The sequence below is a fragment of the Fundulus heteroclitus genome, chromosome 11 (assembly GCF_011125445.2).
Source record: "Fundulus heteroclitus isolate FHET01 chromosome 11, MU-UCD_Fhet_4.1, whole genome shotgun sequence".
Taxonomy (NCBI): domain Eukaryota; kingdom Metazoa; phylum Chordata; class Actinopteri; order Cyprinodontiformes; family Fundulidae; genus Fundulus; species Fundulus heteroclitus.
This window is the reverse complement of record NC_046371.1, coordinates 39,168,221-39,192,594: the sequence shown is the minus strand read 5'-3', so window position 1 is coordinate 39,192,594 and position 24,374 is coordinate 39,168,221. Positions and strand designations below refer to the sequence as shown.

At 38.6% G+C, this 24,374-nt stretch overlaps 1 protein-coding gene across 5 annotated transcripts in view; it reads left to right on the top strand.

Annotated features, from left to right (window-relative positions):
• The window catches only part of ntm (neurotrimin), a 546,008-nt gene that overhangs the window by 410,454 nt on the left and 111,180 nt on the right, over positions 1–24,374 (top strand). For 2 of the 5 annotated variants that reach the window (XM_036143494.1, XM_012882180.3), the window contains exon 1: positions 14,236–14,773. In XM_036143494.1, coding sequence (XP_035999387.1) covers positions 14,601–14,773 — 173 coding nt within the window. In that variant the 5' untranslated portion in view covers positions 14,236–14,600. Of the gene's footprint in view, positions 1–14,235; positions 14,774–24,374 lie in introns of those variants that run through there. The other 3 variants (XM_012882204.3, XM_021308269.2, XM_036143495.1) reach the window with 2 other exon arrangements.

The following is a 24,374-nucleotide window of genomic DNA, read 5'->3' as shown; positions in this document are numbered from 1 at the left end:
CAGCAGCAGAGATGAAGTGTAGACTGCAAGTTCTGTCGTAGTATGATGGCTCCCCCAGTCCATTGGGAGGGTCTGCCTGTGAAAATATCCATTTCTTTCTTCTTTCTTCGTCCTTCCTCCTTCGGTAAACGACAGAAACGAACATCCAACGATTTGGAATGCCTCTGTGTGCAACCGGGAGCACAACAAGTCGTAGGCACTGTTTAGATTCCAAAAATAAACTAAAAGTACGCTCTAAATCACCCGTTTTGTCATGTAGTAGACGAGAACAGTACTGTTTTTGCCAACCACCGTGACCCGGATGTAGCGCTGACGTCACGCGTGAACTACCCTACACAGTGGCTTCCCCCCTGCTGTGAGAACAGTTCCCTGATGCCTGTAAAAGTCTCACATTTCATGAGGCTTTTAACTTACAGTCTGATTTATCCCCCACGGCTGATTGCAAAGCATCAAACTCTAATAGACTGAGAGTTTTAAGACTTTATTACGGTCAACCGACCAAACAATGCCTCACTTCACTGTCTTAGCAATGTCCAGGTGTCCCTTCGTGCTCTACTGGGAAAGAGGATTAGTTTAGGGAGTGTTTGGTGAAGAGTGTGCGCAAGAGTAACCAGGACAGCTTGCAAAAAGTGGGGGTGGGGTAATTGTTCTTAAGTATTGTTAAGAGGGAATTAATCTGTAACAGATACAGTATGTAACAAAGACGCATTCTCACATTATCCCTTTGTAATTTTAGGGAAAAAATACAGATAACAAAATTTGGAATAGAATAACAAGCTACTTTAGACCATCAATACCAAGGATTACTGTAGAAATGTTTGATAAAAATAAACACTGCTATTTTTTAAATGAAAATTCTATTAGTGTTATCTATATCTATTAGTAATTCTATTAGTAATTGTCTTCTTTGAAATAATTTTTGTTTTATACCAGATATAACCAAAAAGTCCCCTTTTAAAAAGTTGTCTCAGTTCAGAGAATATTATCCTGAAGGTATTGTGCGTCAAGATTTTTTTTTTTGACAAATACAAGATGGAACTTTATTTTGTGGGCAGAAATTATTTTACAATGGAACTGCTGATTCCGTTTTTGACCTGTCTTTTTTAATCATAAAGTCTTATCTAACATTATTGTGGCCTACTGAATAACCATCAGTGCGCTCTTGGAGTAATTTTGGTAGGTCGGAAACACTGAGAAGGTTCACCACCATTCTCTTTTGGTGGACAAGGTTTCTTTCTCTTTGGTTTGCTGCATTCCCAGAGAGCAAAAATTACTCTAACTGTTACCAGACAGCTAGATTCCAGTAATGTTTCTCATTTGTTTTTCTAATTTATTTAGATTTAGCCAGCAAAGAAAAAAAACATACAAAAGTATGTCATGTTGTACTCACAGAACTAAAAACTACACCTGCAGCTGGAGCTTCTTCTCCAACCACACCTGTATACACTCTTTCATACATCCCTGGGGTTGTTGTGGTTATCATCACAACCAGAAAAAACCCTGAACCTTTTTGTGCAGAGCCAAAAACAAATGTCATTTTCATCAAAGGCACTGTCATGATTTTGTCTTTGGATGAACCCAGACACAGCACGCACACACACAGCTGGTTTAAGAGAGTTTATTGCAGCAGTGGATGGTGATGACATGAAGAACCAGAGTCAGTTACCAGACAGAGAGGAAGGATGCAGGAACAGAACGAAGGAGCTGCGCTGCTGCAGGATCGGGAGTGAAGACCAGAGACCAAGAACACAGGAACAGAAACCAGCAGCGCAGCAAACACAAACTAAACTGACCAGACGAGAACCAAGACAGGAGGACAGGAGCAGACAGGCATGATGTTGGAGTAGCTGAACATTACGAGCCGGCAACCAAGAACAAACAGAGGTGAGCTTATAAAGGGTGAGAACAGGTGGAACCAGTCGTGGGTGATTACAGCCTGCCAGGTGCTGCGCTGGGAAGGGGGGAGGCAGGCCATGTTCAGAATGCAGCCTTCAGGCACACACCCATGAATAACTAAAATGCAAATGATATAAATACGGTAGCTCACCTACCTACCTTGTCAACCCTAAAAAGGAAATTTACTCCATAAGATACTGTAGAGCTGATTTTGTTGCCAGATTTTTCACTTTCACAAACAATTGTGCAAAACTGTACATAAGAAGCACATCAAACTATGTCAACATAGAAGACTGATTTTTTTAACTTAAGAAATAACAGACATATAATTACTGACAACACGCTGGCTAACCATAACAAGGACTCACTGTGCAATAGCACGGCATCAGCTGCTTTATTGTCTGAGAACAAAGTAAACTACTTAAGTGCACTTCCTATTCCTTGTAGTCAGAAAGCCATTGCTCAAAGGTGAGGAAAACAATTTCACCAGCATCAATCTCTTTATGAGAAAGTAATGGTCACTTACATTTAGGATTTCTAACCTCAAAAGGCTTTTAGTATTGATTGCTCAAGCCCACAGTAATAAAGATCTTGGCAAATACACTTTGTGAGGCTTAAAGATGAGAATTAGATAGGGAGCAAGTTAGAGGTCTACTCTGGACAACAACCAGTTGCCATGACAGCCGTGAGCTTGCCCTGCATGTCACTGCTGCTGTTTGTTTCCCAGTAATTATTCATTTTGTACATGAGCCAAAACACAAGTCAAGGACTTTCTGTTTCCACATTTGGGAATGCTTTAGTGTAATTACTTTAAATATCACTTGTCCACTGTAAAGAAATCTAGGATCATAGATTCAAGAAGACATGGACAGACATGTAGTATTTGATTGTAGGGCTGTGGCCCAGGTCTTAAGGCATTAAGAGAAAAATCCACTTTGTGAAAAATGGTAGCTAAAAGTGTGCAGCTGACTGATTTGCTGACACACTTCCACTGAAGTGCTTCCATAAGCCTGCAAGGTAATATGTTACAAAGATCCCATTTCTGAATATTGTTTTGTTGACAGAAAAAGACTTAAAGAGGGAAGTGGGCCGTCTGAAAGTCATGAAGATGGGATCATGGTGCAGAGAGGAACAGGCTGTTGTTTAGATTGGTGTCTAAAGAACACGTATCAGGGTTTGCATTGAGTGCAAATACAAAACATTGTGTGTGATTTGTTGGCATAAAATCTTTGCTTGTAACTCCTGTAATGCAGTAACATTTTATTTTACATGTTGGATGATCAAAAGTAGAAAGGGCCACGACCCTACTGCCCCTAACGGATCCATGTTCCTTAAGTAGGCCTATGTTGCTGCAGAAGAATCATGTCTAAAAGATAAGAAAACATAGGAGTTCATGAATTGAGGACATTAGGATAACAGACTCGGTTACACTCAGACCCTGAAAAAAGAGAGAAGACAGCTGTGGAGATGCTGAGAACTTAACCAAAGGATAATGCCTGACAAGGTGTCGAATATAAGAAATGAATGGATGACGCGGAGCTGTGAACCATCCACCGCTTTGAACGGTTGCTTCCTCAAAGTCTGTTAATGTCTGATGATGGACACCTTGTCAGGAATTATCCTGTTTATACCATGGTCACTTAGGAAACAAAACATTTTTTTCATCATTAAAAATGGAACATTTTCACAAGAAGCAGCTGTGATAACTATTTAATATCTCTTGTTGTGGCCCGTTGCCAAGGAAACCAGCATCAATGGTCTTGCCGTTACCAGCTAATGTTTGAGCCAGCGCAATACTTTAGAACAATCAGGCTAATTGACCGGAGCTTTTTTATAGGTGTCCTATAACACTTTTAAATGGACACCCTGCAGCCAATCAGAATTGAGTATTCACCCAGACTAGTTCCCTGCACTGTAGTCAGCACAGGGCAGGGAAGGGCTGAAAGTAGAGGAGCAAACAGAAATAGCTCACAGTGTCCTCTAATTTATTTGGTGTAAGTCTGTTGTTTATCATTTAATCACTTTATACTCACCACGCAGCTCCTGAGTTGCTGTCTTTACTCCATCAACAGCAAGTTACATGACAGATCCGGCAAGGAGTAATGACCAAAGCTTAAAACCTGAGGGAAGTGTAAGGGAAGATACTGGAAACCGGTGTGTTAATCACCTTCTGAAGAAGAGTAGTTGAGGCAGACAATAATAGCTCAGCTAATTAACCTGAAAGGAGTTGAACAGAGAAACAAAGCAATAATCAAACCAATGGAAATATCTAACAGAAATGATCTAGAATGCACAGGGAGCAGAATACAATAAATAAGTGAGAAACTAAACTTAAAGGAATTAATTAATAAAACAACAAAATAACAGGAGAAAGATTATTCTTCTTGTTGGATTTACTGGCAGCTGGCAACAAACTTTTAGTAGCTTCACCGCCACTTACTGGTATGGAGTGTGTGACAGTCTATCTACTTATATACATATATATAAATTCTACAAAACAAAACAAAAACAAAAAAACAATCCTAGACACACACACACACACACACACACACACACATATATATATATATATATATATATATATATATATACATATATATTGTGCTGAGAAACTGCCTGGGAGCTCCTCCCATTCAATCAGTGGTGAACCAGGTGGAACAAATCTTCCAAGCAATCTGGGCATGCCAGTAGCTGGCTCAGTTGTTGTCTTTAGACAGTGGAAGGAGCATAAAGAGCACCACAAAACCAAGGAAACTTCATCTTTGAAATCAAGGCGTTTGTGCAAGATCAAGCCCTCCACAAAACTGTGAAGGAAGGCCGGTAAGCGCCATATTGGCCATGTTTTGACTTTGATTGGACTTTTTGCTTTAGTATTTGTAACTTCAAATGTTGTTTAGTTTTATCAAACAAGTGGGGTACAAAGGAAAAGTAAGAGCCAAATTCATTGTTTCACAAAGAATGTGTTTGGAATGGTTAAAAGTAGTGATGGTGAGATGAAGCCTCATGAGGCATTGAACCACTTGAGCCAAATGGTTCGAGAAAGGGTTCATTTCTTGGAGCTTCATGTGCACACGACACCACCTACTGGCCAGGTGTATAATCACAGCCAGCTGTGTCTTAACACGTGTGATGCACTGATTTTTTTGTCAATTATAGCTCTTGGGAATGATTTTACAAAAGGTGTAGGACGAAATCATTTGTCTACATAAATTATGTATACACATATGTGTATAATAAAATATTGTTTGAATGTATTCTCTGTGTGTAATTATTCCCAAAATAGTAGTGTCATGTGATATGGCATGGTGTGTAATAATCAGACCTCTCAACTTTGATCAAAAGTTAAGAGTGAGATTATGCTAATTTTGGGGGCGGGGGGGATTATGGTCAACATTTTCCCCTCAGCAGCAACACTGAAGCACACAGAGGTTCACGCTGCGTCTTTATGCACGATCCAGCTGCTGATGTCTCCCTCTTTTCAGCTCAATGCAATTCTAGACTGTTACAGTTTATAACCTATATCACCTTTCACAGCGACAGGTTTCTCAGTCAGTCACCGCGCTGACCAGACAAATTTCTATTGCTCTCGTCAGTGCAGCGGTGCGGTGGGCGGATTTTACCCCCGTTGCTGCGCTGCGTGCAACGGATAAACAGTGGGGAAAATGCATAAAGACAGTAAGGGGCTCCTATAAAGGGAACAGGGGTACTGACAGGTCTGAGATGAAGCCCCTGATGTTACAAGTTCTTTAAAATGACGCTTAAAAGTGCGCACCTGAATTAAAGCGCGAGGCAGAAGCCCACCGAAGCGCCACTGAATCTATGTTGTTAAAAACAAAAGAGCATGAAACACAGCTAGTAACTCTCCTATTGACTTTAACTGGCACACGTTGCTGCCGATGTGAGGACATTAAACGTAGTGGTTCACGTTTTGAATGGAGAATGGTAATAAAAGCACCTGCTCCGAGGGAAAGTGGGGGGGGGGGGGGGGGGGGGGGAGGGGGGGGAGGGGGAGCAAGTGCTGAGGCACAGAAATACGGTGCATGTAGTTAAAAAATACAGAATTAATAAAAACGAAACTTATAAACAGACCAAGTGGCGTTTTAAACTGCATCTGGTTAGCAGAACTGTTTTATGATCCAGCGTGCAGCCATGACTGGTTCTGAATGAACCGTCATCTGGCCAACTCTGAGCCACTTCCCGAAGCAGTCACATGGTACAGCCGGCCAGCGAGGCTTCAGACATCATCGTTTTAGACTCCTCCCCTAAATGAAGCAAGCTTCGATACGCGCTTTACGGAAACGCCCCCTCCATTACTCGACACACGCCTCAAAGCCTCGGCACATCACGTAACATCACTAGTGAGAAGTAACTTAAACATTGAAGAATAAACTGAATTAAGAACTTGGTTTATTAAGATTTTTACAGAGTCTGAAAGTTTGGCTAAAATATGAGATCTATTTAATTAACCTGAATATTAAACCAATTGAAGGTAAAAAAGGTATTTGGCTAAAGATACTTGGTTAAAAGATAAGAAAGTATACATTTTGAAAATTAAATTACCAACTGTTTTGTTTAGTAGAACATATTTAGTTGTATGGTTACAATGAAAGTAATGTGTTTATCCAGGTTAAATGTGAATGACTTTGTGCATTTAATTTGGCTGTCAACTCAGATAATAACTTGTATTCTTTTGAGGTTTTTCACCTGTTTACTGCCAACCAAAGATTGGTTAATAAAAGACAAAGAACTGATCCCATGGCTGTTTATTGAGTGAAATCCTGTTAAAATCTTCATGTGGAGGGACTGTCCCTTTCAAGTGGGGAATTGCACAAAAAAAATGGATCCCAACTTGAGATATATATATATATATATATATATATTCTACCCATCTATATCATACACATATTCGTAAACACACCTTCTATCAAATTCTATGAAATAATTTAGTTTTCTTTAAAAATCTATTTGTATACGTTTACTCCCCAAATTCTTCGTCAAAATATCTAATAAATTACCTTTTCCGTATGTGAGGGACCGAGCTGGTCAAGCATGAGGACACAGTTGTAACTTTCAAAAAACTGGGTTTTTATTTCCCAAAGTAACAAAGATTCCAAACAATAATTATAGGGCCCTTAAAAGAGGTCAAATAAAGAAGCTAACTCAAGCCAAAAATATCAAAGTTAAACACAACAAAAACCTCAAACTACCTGCTCAAACAAACAAACTGAGCTGACACACAACAAACAAAGGGGGCTTAAATACTGGCTGATCAGACCAGACTGACACACCGAGGAAGAGGGAAAGGGAACATCTAAACAACAACAACAATAACTAAACACAGTTAGTTTAAGGATTAAACTTAAATGGCTAATAACTAAACAAAATTAACAAAATAAACAAATCACAAAAGCAGAAGAAAGATTATGCGAGAAAGTTAGAATGATTCCCCCCCCTAGTGGAACTCCAGATGGTAGCACCCAGCCAGTCAGTCTGGGATTGGAGTGTGCCAGCCAGAGTCCTCTGCTTCAGCCCAGTTGAAGGTACTCCCCACAAAACCAGAAAAGGAAGCACAAACAAATGTTAAGTATGTGACAAAATTAAATATACAAAAGTTAACCAAATGTGCGCGCTACAATTGGAACTAATGTACTTTAATATTGTCACACTAAAAACCAAACAAATCAATGTATTTATACTTCAGTATGTGAAAACTTAAAGTGAAAAAGTGGTTTGTTAGGTTACCGACTGTGTGGCTGCAGGTATGGCCATCACACTTAATACATTCAAACTCTCTCCTCATATCTTCTCTCTCTTTCATATTTATGACATTCTCATAAAACATGTTCTATTGTTTCATTCTTTCCACAATAATCACATTTACCAGTATTATGTTTTTGAATTTTAAAAAGTGTATAATTAAGTCCTGTATGCCCAAATCTTAACCTTGTTATCACCCTCTCCTCTTTTCTATTTCGTCTTCCATTTCTTCTTTCCCCTACTATCTTCTGAATTTTATAAAACCATCTTCCTGTTTTTTCTTCACTCACCTTTTTTTGCCATTTTTCCATCAGTTTTTCTTTAATAAAACTCTTTCCCTAAGATTTACTTGTTTTAACTGTAAAACTAATAGGATTTCAAATTGCCCTCTTTTCCATTTTATCTGCCCTCTCATTTCCTTCTACCCCAATATGCGCTGGAACCCACACAAATATAACTACCAAACTCATATTTTTTATTCTGAATAATGTATGAAATACTTCTAATAAAATGTCCATCCTACTATCTAATTTATTGTATGATAAACTTAATAATACAGAGCTTGAATCTGTACAGATTACTGTTTTTAATGGTTTTATATCTTCTACGCATTGTGAAACTAATAATATTGCCAACATTTCTCCTGTGTATACTGATAATCTGTCTGTAATTTGTGTTCCTTTTTTTATATTGAATTCTGGTACTACAAAAGCTATTCCTATTTTTTCATTTATTTTTGATGCATCTGTATAAATTTGAATATATTGATAAGAATTGTTTAAATGTATCTGTACTGAATAACTATCTATGATGTAAGATTTATCTTGTTTCTTTTCTATTATTGCCATATCTACTGTTGCTTCTGGTAGAATCCATGGTGGTACAGTATACTTGATATTTGTGTTGTTTGAGCAATTTTTAAATCAGGGTTAGGGTTATTTTCTTTTCTTTTTAATTGGAACATCCCATTCCTTTTCCAATATCTTTAAATACATCATTTATCATAATTAAGAACAATAACGGACTTATAATACTCCCCTGTGGAGTTCCGTTTTCTACTATATATTTTCCTTATATAACTTCACCAATTCTGACTTGTATTTTCCTATTTGTTGAAAAGTCTTTAATCCATTTAAATATTTTCCCTTTAATACCCAACATGTATAATTTAATTAATAATCCCTCAACCCACATCATATCATATGCTTTTTCTATATCAAAAAACACTGCCACTACACTTTCTTTATTTACTTGTGCTCTTATAATTTCATGCTCTAGACATAACGTTGGATCATTAGTACTTCTCCCTTTTCCAAAACCACTTTGATATTTTGACAAATATCCTTTATGATTTAAATAATATACTAGTCTATTAATATTTTTTTCCATTATTTTACATAGATTTGATGTTAAAGCTATTGGTCTGTAATTTTGTTGGTTTAAATGATCTTTTCCTGGTTTGGCTATTGGTACTATAATTGATCCCTTCCAGTTCATCAGTAATTTTCCCTCCTCCCAAATTTTATTATACAATTGCAATATTATATCTTTCAATTTTTCACTAACTTTACTTTCTTTATTAAATTATTATTTTCTTAAGAATTAATTCTTATTTATTAAATTAATTCTTTACCAAATTTGATCTTTACCTGGTGCTGTAATTTTTGTCTTCCTAAGTGCATCGTTCAGTTCGGCTTTTGTAAACTCAACATTCAATAAATTATGTTTCTTCAACACTCTCTAATAAATCTTTATATTTAAGTTTTGTATTTTCTCTTCCTTTTCTTCCCTCTTCACTAATATTATTTCAACTGTGAATTTTACTAAATGTTCTTACCGATATTTCAACTTTATCTACATCTTTTATTATTTTTATATTATCTATTTTTAATATAGGATATTCAAATTCTCTCTTTATGCCATTCATTCTTTTATTTTCCAAATTTTTCCTATTTTTGTTTATCTCCCTATTGGGCTACAAAAATTCCTCCAATACTCTTTTTGCATTCTTAATAGTTCTCCTTACCATTGCTTTCTTTCTTTTATAATCAGTTAAATTCTCATAAATTGCATTACCTTTTAGTACATTAAATGCTTTATTTCTTAACTTTATTGCTTCTTTACATTCATTTGTCCACCATGGTACCATTTTCTTATAATTTTTACACCCTGCTTTCTTTATAGAATTGTCTGCTGCTTCCATGATTATCTATTATTACATTTTTAAATTTACATCATTTATATCCATTCTAATATCTACTTTTCCGAAGTTTATGTGACCCAAGTATCTAAAATTAATCCAGTCTGCCTTGCTAAAATTCTATTTTATATTTACTTTTATTATTTTTATTTAAATATAATCACTACCTATTGCTGAATTTTTATTAATGAACCACTCATATATACCAGCTAAAACATTTGAGACAATTGTTAAATCAATAACTGATTCTATCCTTGTTCTTACATTGATTCATGATGCAAGATTTTTCATTTCTATTGATTCTTCTATAACTTGTCCATTTTCATCATTACATTTACCCCACAATGTACTTTCCCTTCCAAATATTCAGTTAACTCCTCCATTATTTCAATTGATAATGTTTTACATGGATTATAAAAATGTATTATTTTAAATTTACCTTATTGTTCCCATATCTCAATTACTATATATTCAAGTTCTTTCCCTTTCCCTAATACCTGATTATGTATCCCTTGCTTTATAAATATTCCACATCCTCCTCCACCTTCCTTCTGTCAATCTCTTCTTATACTATTATATCCTTTGATCACAAAATCTAATGTTGTTTTTAGCCTGTTTCCTGAACACAAATAACTTCTGGTTGTTCTTCAAAACTATCAATATAACCTTTAAGTTCCTGTCCTTTAGCAATTAAACTTCTTGCATTCCACTGTAATATTAACATGAACTACTTTCACCCGATGGTCCTGGTCTCCCATCTCCCTCCAACTTTTTGTTTATGATCTCCCATGATCCTCTTTAAACCCCAAAAACTTTTCAGCTCCTCTCACTATTATTTTAATCTTCTCAGTTTTATGCTTGTCTTGGTCAGTACAGTTGATAACATATGCTACAAATAATATTAGTTTTTCTACTGATATGGTAATGTTTTCTTCTGACTGTACTTTGGCTTCCTGTGGAATTTGACTCGGTGTTTGTTCACTCTTCTTTGTTTTCCGTTCCTTCACATTTTTAACTGCTTCTGCATATCTTATATTTTTAGTCATTTTATTCTGTATGATTTATTTTGCCGTCTTCCTTACTTCACATCCTCCACAGTTACATTTTTCTTGTACTTATTCATTTTGGACATCTCTGCTTTCCTTTACAAACTGCTGCTATGCGTCCGTACCTTTGACATTTGAAACAACAAAGTGGTGGAGGGATATAAGGTCTGACCTGAAAACTGAGATAACCTATTTTGATGTTTTGTGGCAATTCTTTTACTTCAAATTCAATGAGGATTGATAAAATTCCTACTTTTTTTCTTTAAGTTATTCACTTTTACACCTGCAATACTTCTCTCAATTGTATCAAGATCTTCATCCACAGGGATCCCATAAACTCCTCTATTTTTTTATTTTCTCTAACAGTTTTTTTACAGATATTATCCACATTTAAAGCCTTATTGTTTTGTTCTTCATTTTTACAAACAACCAATAGGTTTCCATCTCTCAAAATCTTTACCATTTTAACATCTCCAATATTTTTCCTTTTTTTCCTCTTTTTCCTCCTTTTTTTTTCTTTTTTATTTCTCTTGACTCCACAATGGGGCTGATGTTATCCTGTTCTTCCTCATTCTTAAGTTTTAATATTTTAATTTCCTCCCTCATAACTTTCCTCCTAACTATCTTTTCTTCTTCTGAACTACTTCCTTCCACTAATATCACTAATTCCCTTTCCTTCATCTATTTTATTTCTTCCTCTCTCCACTGGCGTCCACCCTTCAAAATCCACGTCTTCCTCATTTTCTTTATCCATTTCCACCCGAACCATTCACCTACCAGTTTATGCCCAAATCCGCCTGTTCTAAATCCAATATATTTCTAAATGTTTTGTTTTTCCTGCGAAAAATCCTCCACAGACTTTGCGGGCTTCTTCCAAAAACGTCTAGCACCGAAGTACCCGACAGCCTGACCGTCGCTCAGGAGAAAGATTAAAACAGAAAAACAATAAAAAACCAAAACCTAACAGCCAAGGATCATGGTGTCATGATTAGTTTCCACTCTCCTCAGCAAACAGCGCCTGTCTCCTCCCTGTCCACACTTCAGTCTCCAGTCAGCTCAGTCATCTGGCCAGACCATTTCCACCTGTTGTCACTAATTAGTTCCAACCCTGCTCACCTGTTCACCTGCTCACCTGCTCACCTGTTCACCTGCCTTCTTATACCTGCCTCACTGACCCGTTCGCTGCCAGATCGTCATCTCATCTCACATCTCGTCACTCGTGCCCTGCCGTCGTGTTATTTTCAGTTTGTCTACATGTTCTACCTGCTTCAGCTCAAGACTGGTAACACCTGCATCTCCTGCTCTGTTTTTTGCTTTTTAAATAAACCCTTTTTTACGTAACTCTGTGTCCGGCTGAATTTCTTCTTCGCCAGCGGTAACCGTTACACATGGCATGATGGAGGTTAGGCCCTTTGTTTGATGGCACTATCATTTAATCTAACTCCAAGATGCCACTGGTTGACTTTAAAAGGGGTTATGCTGGGAAATAGATGCTCATACCAATTGCACATGTCATAAGTATACATTTACTATAAAATCCAATTCATATAAAGTTGTGGACAGGTTTAAAAAAAGTAATGTCAATGACCAATTGGCTCTATACATTTGGACTTTATGGGGTTGATTTGGATATATTTAACTTTTTTTAAATGAACTATACCTGTTTGCCTTGTAAAGTGCTGAAACTGATAAGAATTGCATTTTAGGAAGAACAAGGATAAAGCCTTTTACAAGATAACCTTATTCTCCATTAGCGCTCTACGCTGAAGAAAAATATTTCTTGTCCAAGATTAGATCATACATCCAAGCCAGCAACTTGATAGTGTCTTTGTGACAAGTCTAAGTGCTGCAGTTTATTTCCCTCCATATGCTCATATTGCATAACTTGAAGAAGCGCAGTTGGCCTTTTTAGCTTGGCTGATGCTTATTGTTGGTCTGGAGTTATAGGCCTATTTTCACTGTACAGGTTTTGTGCTTTTTAAGTGACCTCATCATTCATGTTAATTGAACTCTAGATCCAAGCAATTCAGTTTCAATTCAGATTCACTGACTCGAATCATTGTTATCAGTTCAACTCACATTGATTTATGAGTTACATGTGATATTCTAACTTAAATGTTCATAAAAATGGATTTTGGCTCACTATTCTTTACACCCTTCTTCTAGTTTGTTGAACCCTGCGGGAATTTTTTTCAATGCAGATTGGATGCACTAACACCAAGGAATTTCAGTTCCGCCCACCACTGTTCTTTAAACTGTATGAGCGGTTAATAAGAATATGATTTGTTTTCTCCTATGTGGAACGTTGCAATGCTGGAGGTTGCTTCAGATGAAATCTAAGTCATGCTGCCATGTTCTTTTTTTTCTATAAAGAAACCTTCTGCTGAGGAAAAAAAAAAAAAAAAAAAAAAAAAAATATATATATATATATATATATATATATATATATATATATATATATATATATATATATATATATATATATATATATTACTTTTGGGTTTTAATATTCTTAATAGGCCTTTACAGTTTAAAGTCTTTTTTTTGTTGTTTGTCTTGCAATCACTTTATTGAAGTTTGACAACTATATTTAGTGTTTTCAGCTTTAGCGCAATCTTTCTTAATAGAAACTGATGGATTCTTATCTGTTTTGTAATTGACTAATCATCATTTGCAGATTGACTGAAATTAAAACCAGTTTCTTAGGGATCACTTTGAGTGTCATTCCTCTTTGCTCCACACAGATGTAAAAGCTCCAGAACAGCAGCCTGCTGATGCATTTGATTAGCTCCATCCAACCTCCACCTAGCCACTTAATTCAGAGGGGTAGGTGGGATTAGTGGTGACGATTATGGTGAATAACTTTTGTCAACCAGTGTAATAACAATAATAATAATAATAATAATAATAATGATGATAAGAATAAGAATCATCATGCAGGGGCAGTTATATCTGAAAACAAAACATGCAGAAAAATGCAATAATCCCTTAAAAATTGATTCGTTGTTTTACATTTATTAAATTCAAAATTAATTTTATTATTATTTGCTAAATTGTTTACCAAATTAGTTTACTATTTATGAATCGCATTGTCTATAATCATAATCATATAATAGTTATAATCATAATAGTTATTATCTTAGTTTATGCATTTATAGTAAATGTTTATGGTACATATTGTAAATCCTAGGGATTACAATAAAATGCAACTAAAACACTTCACATTCATGGCATGGAGAATTGTTTTATGTAGACTTTTCTATATTAAACATATATTTGTTACACAACACCTCCACCTGCCTGTATGCTGTTGCTTAGAGCCAATAGAGACAGAAACATCTCAGCGGCAGGCTTAGAAAACGGGAAACTTGGCATGTTTGTCTCTCCTTAAAGCCTGCAGAGTCTTTTCTCTCGTCGCCTTGCGTTCATTGTTACATTAGCTGTCTGTGTGATTTACATTATGAGGGGATTGGCGCGTTCTTTTATCAAAGAACCAACTAGAGAGAAAAGCGCGTCAGCAGACAAACAGTAGGAGTGTGTGTTCCCAGCCAGCTGGAGGGTTAGTGCGCTGTGCGCACCGCCGCTACCTACGCACACATTTGGATTAGGACTAATGAACTGGAGTTGAATTATCTTTACGGGACGCATCGTTGTCTGGCTGCGGGATTTTTCCGATTTGACGCCTCTTGGGGCTGGAGACGATGCATGTCCGAGGATTTTTAGCCTCTCTTTCCAAATGCCCACTGCTTGTCTCTCTGAGGATTTTGCTTCTTGTGCACGCAGGGTCTCCGGTCCACAGCCAGGGGGATTCTCAGTCCGACAACAAAGTGATGGACAATATCACTGTCCGAGAAGGAGAGACGGTCTTCCTCCGGTAAGTGGCTGGCATTTATCTCGCTGTAGATCTGCAGCGTGGCGTGTTCTGCTGCTGGCTCTAGTTTCTAAATGTGTTCAAGTTAAGCGCTGCCTGTGGGGGGGGGGGGGGGCACTGAGTGAAGCAGCAATGGACATGTGCAGGAAACACAATTTAAGTGGTGGCTCTTTTCTTTGATCATGAACCTACGTGGGTTTAACGCAGAGCGGGATTTCTATGGGATTAGTGGCAGGAGGAGATTGAAGGCAGGAAGCAACAGCCTGCTTCTAATCTCAGACAGCTGTCAGCTCCACTTGGCTGCATGTGGAACTCTGCTGACTTTAGGGCAACCATTGTTTCTGAGAAGAACACAAACGGAGGATGCTTGTGTTTGGTCATCAGGAGTTGACAAGCACTAATGTCACTGCTGACCCTTCCCCTCTGAGGGGGGGGGGGGCTGACAGGGATTTAGGTTCCCTGCAGTGGTTCAGGGGAACATGAGCAATCATCACAGCAGCAGACGGAGGGGTCCCATATGGCAACATTATGACATATGGAAATGCTAAAGACAAATTTACAATATAGTAGAATATCGTTTTATTATCCCTGAGAAGGAAAAGTGACGCTGGAGCAACACATACATACAAAAAAGAAAGGTTGGTACAAATAAAGATACTGTAAGAAAAAAAAGGAAGAAGCTCAAAACAGAAAAACAGCAGTGCATTATAAATTAGTTAAGTTATTCATGAAATAAAATGGCCCTGTATGTTTCTTTGCATCACTACTAAGAATGTGGATAAAGCCTTAAAATATAATGTCATTATTTATTGAATAAATACTTAAGATTTGAGGATAACTTTTTGCCCCCACTGTATATAGAATTGAACCTAAAGGGGTGACAGCTGCTTTCAAGTAGTGTTAACTTTGCCTTTTATATTGGTTAGAAACAATTGAGATCCTGATGTCTTAGATAGTAACATTTAAGGCATTGTTTGCTTCATATTTTAAATTGAAGAAGTAAAACATAGTCTTTATATCTTCATTAAGAACATGAGAAGTCTTATCAGCACCAGTAGTTTAATATTCAACTTATTATGTTTTTTTATAACTTAATTGTTGCTATGCATACAGCTTAAACTAATGTTAAATGTAAGAGGGCATACACAAAACCCCCCAACTAAAAACATTTATTGCAACCATTTATTCATCATGTCATCATTTAAAATTGCTATAGAGACTAGAGATGCACCAATCCACATTTTTTCACTTCCAATCCAATTCCAGAATTTGGGTATCTGCTGATACCGATACTTTTCCGATACCAGAACTATTTTTGCTTTAATGTTATTCTCGTCATATTGTTTTTTGTTTTTTTTAACAAGCTGTAATAAACTCCTTTCTACCGGCATCTATGATATGTATGAACATAAGCATGTATATCCCAAAATATAACTTGGGATAAGTGTAAGCTCACAAAAGAAGTCAGAAAAACAGTGTTCACAGGATAAATCTTATCCTGAAGACAAATGCAACTAGGCAGGTTTCAATCTGACTTTATTTATGGAATCCCAGAGAGATATTCATAAAAGATAAACTTCCCTGCTGTTCAAGACATTAACCTAACTATTTTTATCACTTTTGATGAAATTTTTTTATTCTACTTTGGGTTTGTCTTTTGTACCCTCTTAATGCGAGATATGTAAACCACATGTAAAGTGGATTATAAAAAACATTTTATTATTATTATTATTTAAACATAATAATAATAATAATAATAATAATAATAATAATAATAATAATAATAATAATAATAATAATGCTCCCCTTTCCAAATAACATTCAGTGGGTTTCTTCATGTGATCAGCACAGATAAAGTATACTGACAACAAATCAAAAGCTTTCAACTATTATAAAAAAGTGCAATGAGAGGGTTACCATGAATGTTAAGTGTACACATTCACAGTAACCGCATGATGATGATGATGATGATGATGATGATGATGATGATGATAGCTGTCATGTTTACCTTGTTTGGAATGACTCCAGAGGTATATACATACTCGCTTCTACTCAAGTCTCTGGACATCCATCCGACACGTTTGCCCAAACTCGCTGAGTTTTTCTTGGCACATTGAACTGTTTTATGTGTGACCGGCTTGCTGCTACACCCAGCTGCTCCATGCTGGGAGTAACAATGATGTGCAGCGTCAGTCATTCTCTGCAGCGCTGTGTGCAGTGACTGCCTAGTGGAGACTAGACGCCGGTAGGCGCTCAGCTAGCTCATTAAACATGATCTTATAAATCCACTACTTCAAACTAGCAGGAAGTGTGGGAAATTTAGGAATTTGCCACAAGAAATAAAAGGAATTGCTCAACCATGAAGTCCGCAGACAGCCCGTGCGGCTCGCAGTCTCTGCAGAGTCTGTTGTGCTGGCTAAACATCTCGGTGCTCTTCAGTGGTTTTTTTTGGATGTTAAGTCCGTTGTATTGTAGGTCACAGCAGGCCTTTTGCCTCTCGGTACGATGGCTTTGTGAGATTGTAAGTTGTGGCCATGCTCTGCGGTGTTTCTAGTGTAACATATTTCCACATAGCATGTTGTGATTAAAAGTTGGTTAGCGAATAAAAGCAGAGGAGGACTTGCAATTTATATCCACACACCTGGTTCACTTGGACAAAAGTCGTCGGATCCTTCTGCTCACCTGACCTGGAATACCTTGCCGTTAAGTGCAGACCATTTAAAATGGCTAGAGAGCTCAGCTCTGCGATAATCATTGCTGTTTACATTCAACTGAAAGCTATTGCTAAGCTAGCTCTTGAGGAACGTTACTGCTTTGTTACTGGCCGATTGAACAGTAATCCAGAAGCCGCTATGATCATTGCTGGGAATCTAACCATGTTAATTTAAAGGCTGTGCTCCCCAAGTTCCATAAATTTATTAAGTTCCTGACCAGAGACAATAATACACCAGATCAAGTTTGCTGTAACATCCCAGGAGCATCCAAAGCCGCTGCAGCTCCTCACTTTGGTTTATCAGATCACATCTCTGTGGACCTGATTCCTGCCAACAAGCCATCTGCAGAACCAGACTGGCGATAAACAACTTTCAGGTTTGGACAGAGGAGACCCGCTCAGCTCTACAGGACTGTTTTGGACACAAAGACTAGGATATATTTAAAGAGGCGCTGACTTAGAAAACTACACATCATCTGTGCTTTCCTATATCCACTTCTGCACTGATGCTGTCCTACCCACAAAGACAATCAGAGTGGACAGCTCGGTGCAGTCCCTACTGAAGGGATGCAGCGTTCAGATCTGGAGACAGACTGGCCTACAGCAGGGCTAGAAGCAAACTTAAAAAAGGCATCCAGAAGGCCAAGCAAAGGTACAAGCAGCGCATCAAGGACCACTTCAGCAGGAACAATCCACGCGACATGTGGAAAGGCATTAGAAACATCATGAACTACAAGCGCAGCGATCAGCAGCTGAGCAATGACCTTGCTCGCTTTGACACCTTAAACAGCTTCTTTGCACGCTTCGACTCTCCAAGCAGCAGGGAGCCTGAACAGCTTCCCCAGCCAGAGGAGCACCATCAGCCTCTTGTCCTGCAGCTCCACCAAGTGACCTCTTCCCTGAAAAGGGTAAACACCAACAAGGCTGCAGGTGCATATGGTGTCAGCTCAGACGTTTAAATCGTGTGGGGACCAGCTAGCAGGGGTCTTTCTGGACATCTTCAACTTCTCCATGCAGCTCTCCATGGTTCCTGCCTGTCTGAAATCACATGTTATCGTGCCTGTCCCCAAGAAACCAATCATCATCTGCCTCAATGACTATCGTCCCATTGCTTTGAGAGAAACCTCCTAAAGTACACCATGGACCCATCCCTGCTGAACTGGACAGCCTGCAGTTTGCCTACAGGGAGAATCGTTCCACGGAGGACGATGTCTCGTCAGCACTGCACTCAGCTCTGACTCATCTGCAGCAGCCCAACACCTATGTAAGGATGCTCTTCGTGGACTTCAGCTCAGAATTCAACACCGTGCTACCAGACATGCTGGCTCTGAAGATCCACAACATGGGACTATCCACACCTCTCTGCTACTGGATCAGTGACTTCCTCACCAACAGACCCCAGGTGGTGAGGATGGGGAAACGCACATCAGCTCCACTGCTCTCCCCCCCCTTTCACCCAGGACTTTTCTGCTGTCCATCCCACAAACATAGTGGTGAAGTTTGCGGACGACACCATATAGCGGGTCTCATCTCCAACCACTACAGGGATGAGGTCAGAAATCTCACACAGTGGTGCTCCAGGAACAACCTGATCCTGAACACCAGCAAAACCATGGAGGTAATAATGGACTACAGGAGGTCCAGGAGGATTGAACAGGCTCCTCTCTACATAGAGGGGAAGCTGATGGAGCGCGTAGACGGCATTAGGTTCCTGGGTTTCTGACCTCTCCTGGACTGTGAACACCTCTCATCTGGTGAAGAAGGCCAAACAACAGCCAGGTACACCTGGTGTGGCGTTCTGTTAGCTGTGGCATCATCCAGGCGAGGGAGATCATCTGCCATTACCATATAATATAGAAAGCAGTGTTTCCCCCAGGAATTTGCTTAGGCGAGGAGTTGAGTTGTCGGACCCGCAGAGCGGGGGGGGGGACAAGCTTTGCGCGGACGACCGGAGCAGAGCGCCTGTGTTTTTTCCTGCCATTCACTATATGCACGCGCGAAAGCAACAACAAGAAAACGCCTGTTACCATCATAAAAACAGCATATCAAGTTATTTTATTTATTTATTTTTTTATGTTGCCAAGAGAGCGCTGCGGGAAACCCTGGAAAGGATGTTATTGCTTTGAGATGTTCTACAAAAATACCAGTCTGAAGTATGTCTGTTGGAAACTAAATTCCACCTTCCTAAGTCCTTCAACAAAAACACACCATTCAATGTTTTATTCATTGAAAATGCATTTTTGTTGCTAGATTGCCCATGAATGCATCAGAAACAGATTCCAAGTGTAATAAAATAAAAAATTATTAAAGTTATGCTTAAAATTATTATAAACTCCTATTTTAAGTTCCAGTGAGTCCTCCCTGAGCCTCCTTCCACAAAAACAAGGAAAATCACAGCTCCTAGCAGACGCAAATAAGGACACAGCATCACAGTTTGAATTTTTTCAATGGCATAAATAAAAGTGAAAGGCTTAAACCTTTTCATTGGAATGATTGCAAATGAAATGCATTAGAATGCTGTTTCATTGCTAACTAAATTGTTTATGACCACCCCACCCGCCCATCTGTAATGTGAGTGTCTGAACCATGGTCACATGATGTTGTAACCCTGTTTTTTTTTTTCTGTCTCTCTTCGAGGTCGGTCGTGTTTTTCTCTCCTCTCCAGCTCCCCCCCCCCTCCCTCTCCCGCTTCTGCTGCTATGTCTTGTCTTTCTGAGCACTTTCTTCATATCACCAAACTCTGAAAAACATGGATCTGGTAAGCTGGTCTCTCAATGCTATTGATAAAAAAAAATTGACGGGTAGGCAACAAAAGGGGGACCCGTACGGTCCTGTTTCACTCATTTCATTGGATACACCCTAAATTCTTGGATGGAAAACGGTGTGTCTTTCGACTTTGTCATTCCTGGATGTTTGAAACGTTTGCATGTTTGGATTCATAATACTTGGATTTCTACTTATTGGTTTTTGGATTTTTGATGTATCAGCAAATACAGCGGATGTCGGTAGCCATTTGGCCTTGATCAGGCTGCCGGCTGCATATGACACGCTCACTAAGGCGGTGAACGGACAGTTCTGGAAGGTGGAGGAGCAGAGCCGAAAAGCTGGATGTGCTGGTACGCAGACTTAACCTGACAACAGCCAGCTGCATGTATCGCTCCGCCTAGCTCCACTCACATACATCTGGGACATGGCTCATTGAAGGTGATTTCCCCAACCAAATTTTTGGTCTGGCCAATCAGGACGCAGGGCGGGTGTTTCATGGATGTGACGTAGTGGAGAAGCCACCGTGAGATTCCAACAACAATGGCGGCTCGCATCGAGGAAGCAAGCGTTAGCATTGATGCTGCTATTTCTTCCGTGTTGTCCAATCTATCTGATATTGTTTCATTAAAGAACATCAGAGAACGCCTCTGAAGGCTTTTGTTGGTGGAAACCATGTTTTTGCCCTTCTCCCGACCGGATTTGGCAAGTTTTGTTTTCCGGGGCGCGGACGCGGACTGACTTTTTCTCCGCGGACCGGCTCGCGGAGCGGGGGGGGTGGACGACACGTTTTCCGCGGCCGCCTCGCCAAGATAGCGCTGCGGGAAACCCTGCACTAGAGCCGCAAACACATAAAAAAAAAAAAAAAAAGTTTTTTTTTTCCGGCGTCGGTCTCATCAGCGTCACGGGTTAGCTTCGGTGTGAGTGGTTGAAATAGCACGTCGATAAAGATGACAGACAAGTGGCTTATCCAATCATATGCAAGGAGTTTTGATAAGGCCCAGCCTTCAGTAAAGGCAATTCCTATGGCGGTGTCCCAGATGTATGTGAGTGGAGCTAGGCGGAGCGATACATACAGCTGGCTGTTGTCAGGTTAACGCAGACTGGCTTCGGTGGTTGAACTCAAGGGGTAATGGGATAAAATCTGGAAGTGAAACGCGGAAAAGCCCAATAATTTGGAACTTTGGATTTCACCATTTGAAGCCAGTAAAAGACTTAAAGCTGACGGGAAAGTCAGTGCAGCTTGCCTCATAACAAATAACATATTTGGACCATGCCTTCCCTATCTCTACTCCTGGATTGTTATGGCTGAGACTGCTCAGAAAAGCTCCCAGGCTACCCCCCCCCCCCCCCCCCCCTCCCCCGCTGACACCTGTGGTTGCTTTATGAACTGTTGGCCGGCTGATAACATCAAGGACAATGGCCTCTGGAGAATGTTCATGGAAATATAAACACTTTCACCCAAACAGACACACATAACTGATGCTCACGAATACTGATGAACTTACACATGACAAATCTACAATATTTACCTTCTGCTATATGTGTCTCGTCTTATTTGTGCTTTCTGTGTAAGAGGTTTTTGATATCTCAAACTGTATCCTGTTATAGGATAAAGTATGAGTTATGTTTTTTTCCCTCCCTCCTTCCTTTTTTGTGGCCTCTATCTTTTCACAGAGTAATGGCAGCGCCATGTGGGCACCGTGTGGTGACCTTGGCAGCCATGGCCTCAGTAAATCATCTCCCCCTGAAATGTTTGTGATGTTTGTTTGTTTATGTTATGGCGATTGTACTGAAACAACAATTTCCCTCTGGGATTATTAAAGTATTTCTGATTCTAAATGGTAAATATAGAAAGAAAAAGCTATATTTACTAACAAATGGAGCAAAAACAAAGCTTAAAAGACCAAAATAACAAATACTATGCCAACAAAACACGATAATCTTTCAGGAAAACGTTGTATGCAACCTGAGTGAGTTACTGCCATATAAATTAAAAAAATGTCATATAGCAGGAATATGTACGTTTAAGGTTTAATGGTTCCTTTAAGGTAAAGTGGAAGTTCTTCACTGGGTGGGCTGTTGAGCACTGTCTGTAGACTAAAACAAGATGTGTGACAAGCCACGCCTCTCTCTACCCCCACTCCAGCTGCAACCCCCCTTTCCCCTCCCCTTCTCACCCATTGCCTCGTATGCGCATATTTGTAAGAATAAATACACAGCAAAACAGCATTACCTTTGTCTAGTGAAGAAGTAAATAAGTCATAACTATAATTCTGTTAGAAAGAGAACATTTCAATCTGTTGGACATGCTGTCCACCATTTCGGAGAACAGCACACAGAGATGTTGTGTGACATCATACCATATTCCATCTAAATACAATTTAGTTCTTCACATCACAATTTTTTAGGTCCATCTATCTAAAATAATGCAATTTTGCTTATTGCTCCATGTTTGATTTTTTTCTATTTAGCCCTTTGTTGTACTTGCTTCTACATGCTTGCTAAGGTGAGGGGATTGCTAAAAATTCAATGACTTCCATTGAAAAGTTTTACCAGGCAAAAATGTGACACCAATGGAATAGTTTTGTAATAAATTATATTGGTTTGAATTCAATTTGGACCCAGATGGATTCAGTGTGCATGAATCTGTGTCCTGAGATAAAATGTGTTCTAATATGTCATTGTATGAAGGAAATTAATTTAATTATTTTTGAAATAGTATTTGGGCTAAGCAAACTAAGCTCTACTTTTTCCTCAATATGCCTAAAGCCTTGTGATTGAAGCAGAAAAAAACACTAAATTGTGCAAAAGATATAATCAAAAACATTTCATGGGTGATTAAGAAACACATAGTTTACTTAAAATGGGCAAACAGGCAATGTAATTTGGACTTGTTTGTTTAATCAAATATACATAATTATATCTTCAGGTGTAAGTAAGAGAGAGTTGGATAAAAGTGCTGTCTCCATGGTGATCTGGTTTAGACTTTTCCCTCACAGCTAGAAGGTTCCCAACTCTTGCTTGGTGTGGGCTTTTTTAATTGCTGTTATATGTTCTCTCTATGACTATATAGGTTGTGTTAAAAAAAAAACATCTAATCATAAGTATAAATATGTATACATGTTTATGTGATTGGTGGGAAAAGATATGACACTCAGAATCCAAAACTGCTTCATCAAAGGTACTGATTATGGTTTTTCAAAGTTCAGTGCTTGTACTCTACTAATGTACCATTCAAGGGACAAAATGTATACCATAGGTACAGCTAAAAATACATGTACCATTTATTTTGGACATATTCTTTGGAACGTGTACTTAAAATCCTTACATTTTCGGAGAAATTGATGGTGCGCCTTATAATCCGGTGTGCCTTATATATGATTACCGATGTGCTTACTGACTGACTTTATATGGTACAAAAAAATAGAATGGTTGCTTATCATCAGAATAATTCAGTGAATCTTGGTTCACTGCAGACTTAAGTTAAAGAACCAAAGTTCATCTTAAAGAAAGTGGAATGAGGTTAAATTAGCTTAACTAATTTAGAACAACATTGGTATGTGTTTCAACCCATTTACAATGCAAACATTGTGAAACAAACATTATTTGATAAAATACAAACATTATTTGATAAAATACAATTTTAAAGAAATATTTGCTTGGTAAAAACCAGTAACCTTTAAAACGCTTGATTTCACTAATGCAATTATACCTCTTGGAAGCTATGGGACGCTGCAGCGATTGGTCGCTAAAATTGGTTAATCCAAAAGTTATACACTATTAAATCAACATTAATGTTCCATATTAATGCGGTAATAAAGTCTCGTAGCACTATCGAACAAGGGGGGGAAGCGAAACAAAACTAACCTTATGTTTGAAACAAACCCTAGTCGCGTATCTGGGACGAGCAAATGTTATCCGGAAGCTAATAGCATTAGGCTAGTGGACATTCGGCTCTGTTCTGTCTCTCCTCGAGGTCGGTCGGTTTTTCTTCAGCTCTCCAGAGCTCCTTATCTGCTATTACCCTGCCCCCATTCTCCTGCTATTTGCTTTGTTTTGTGTCTTTTGTGCCATTTTCTTCATAGCAACCGAAAGCTCTAAGGCAATTATGGATCTCGTCAGCTG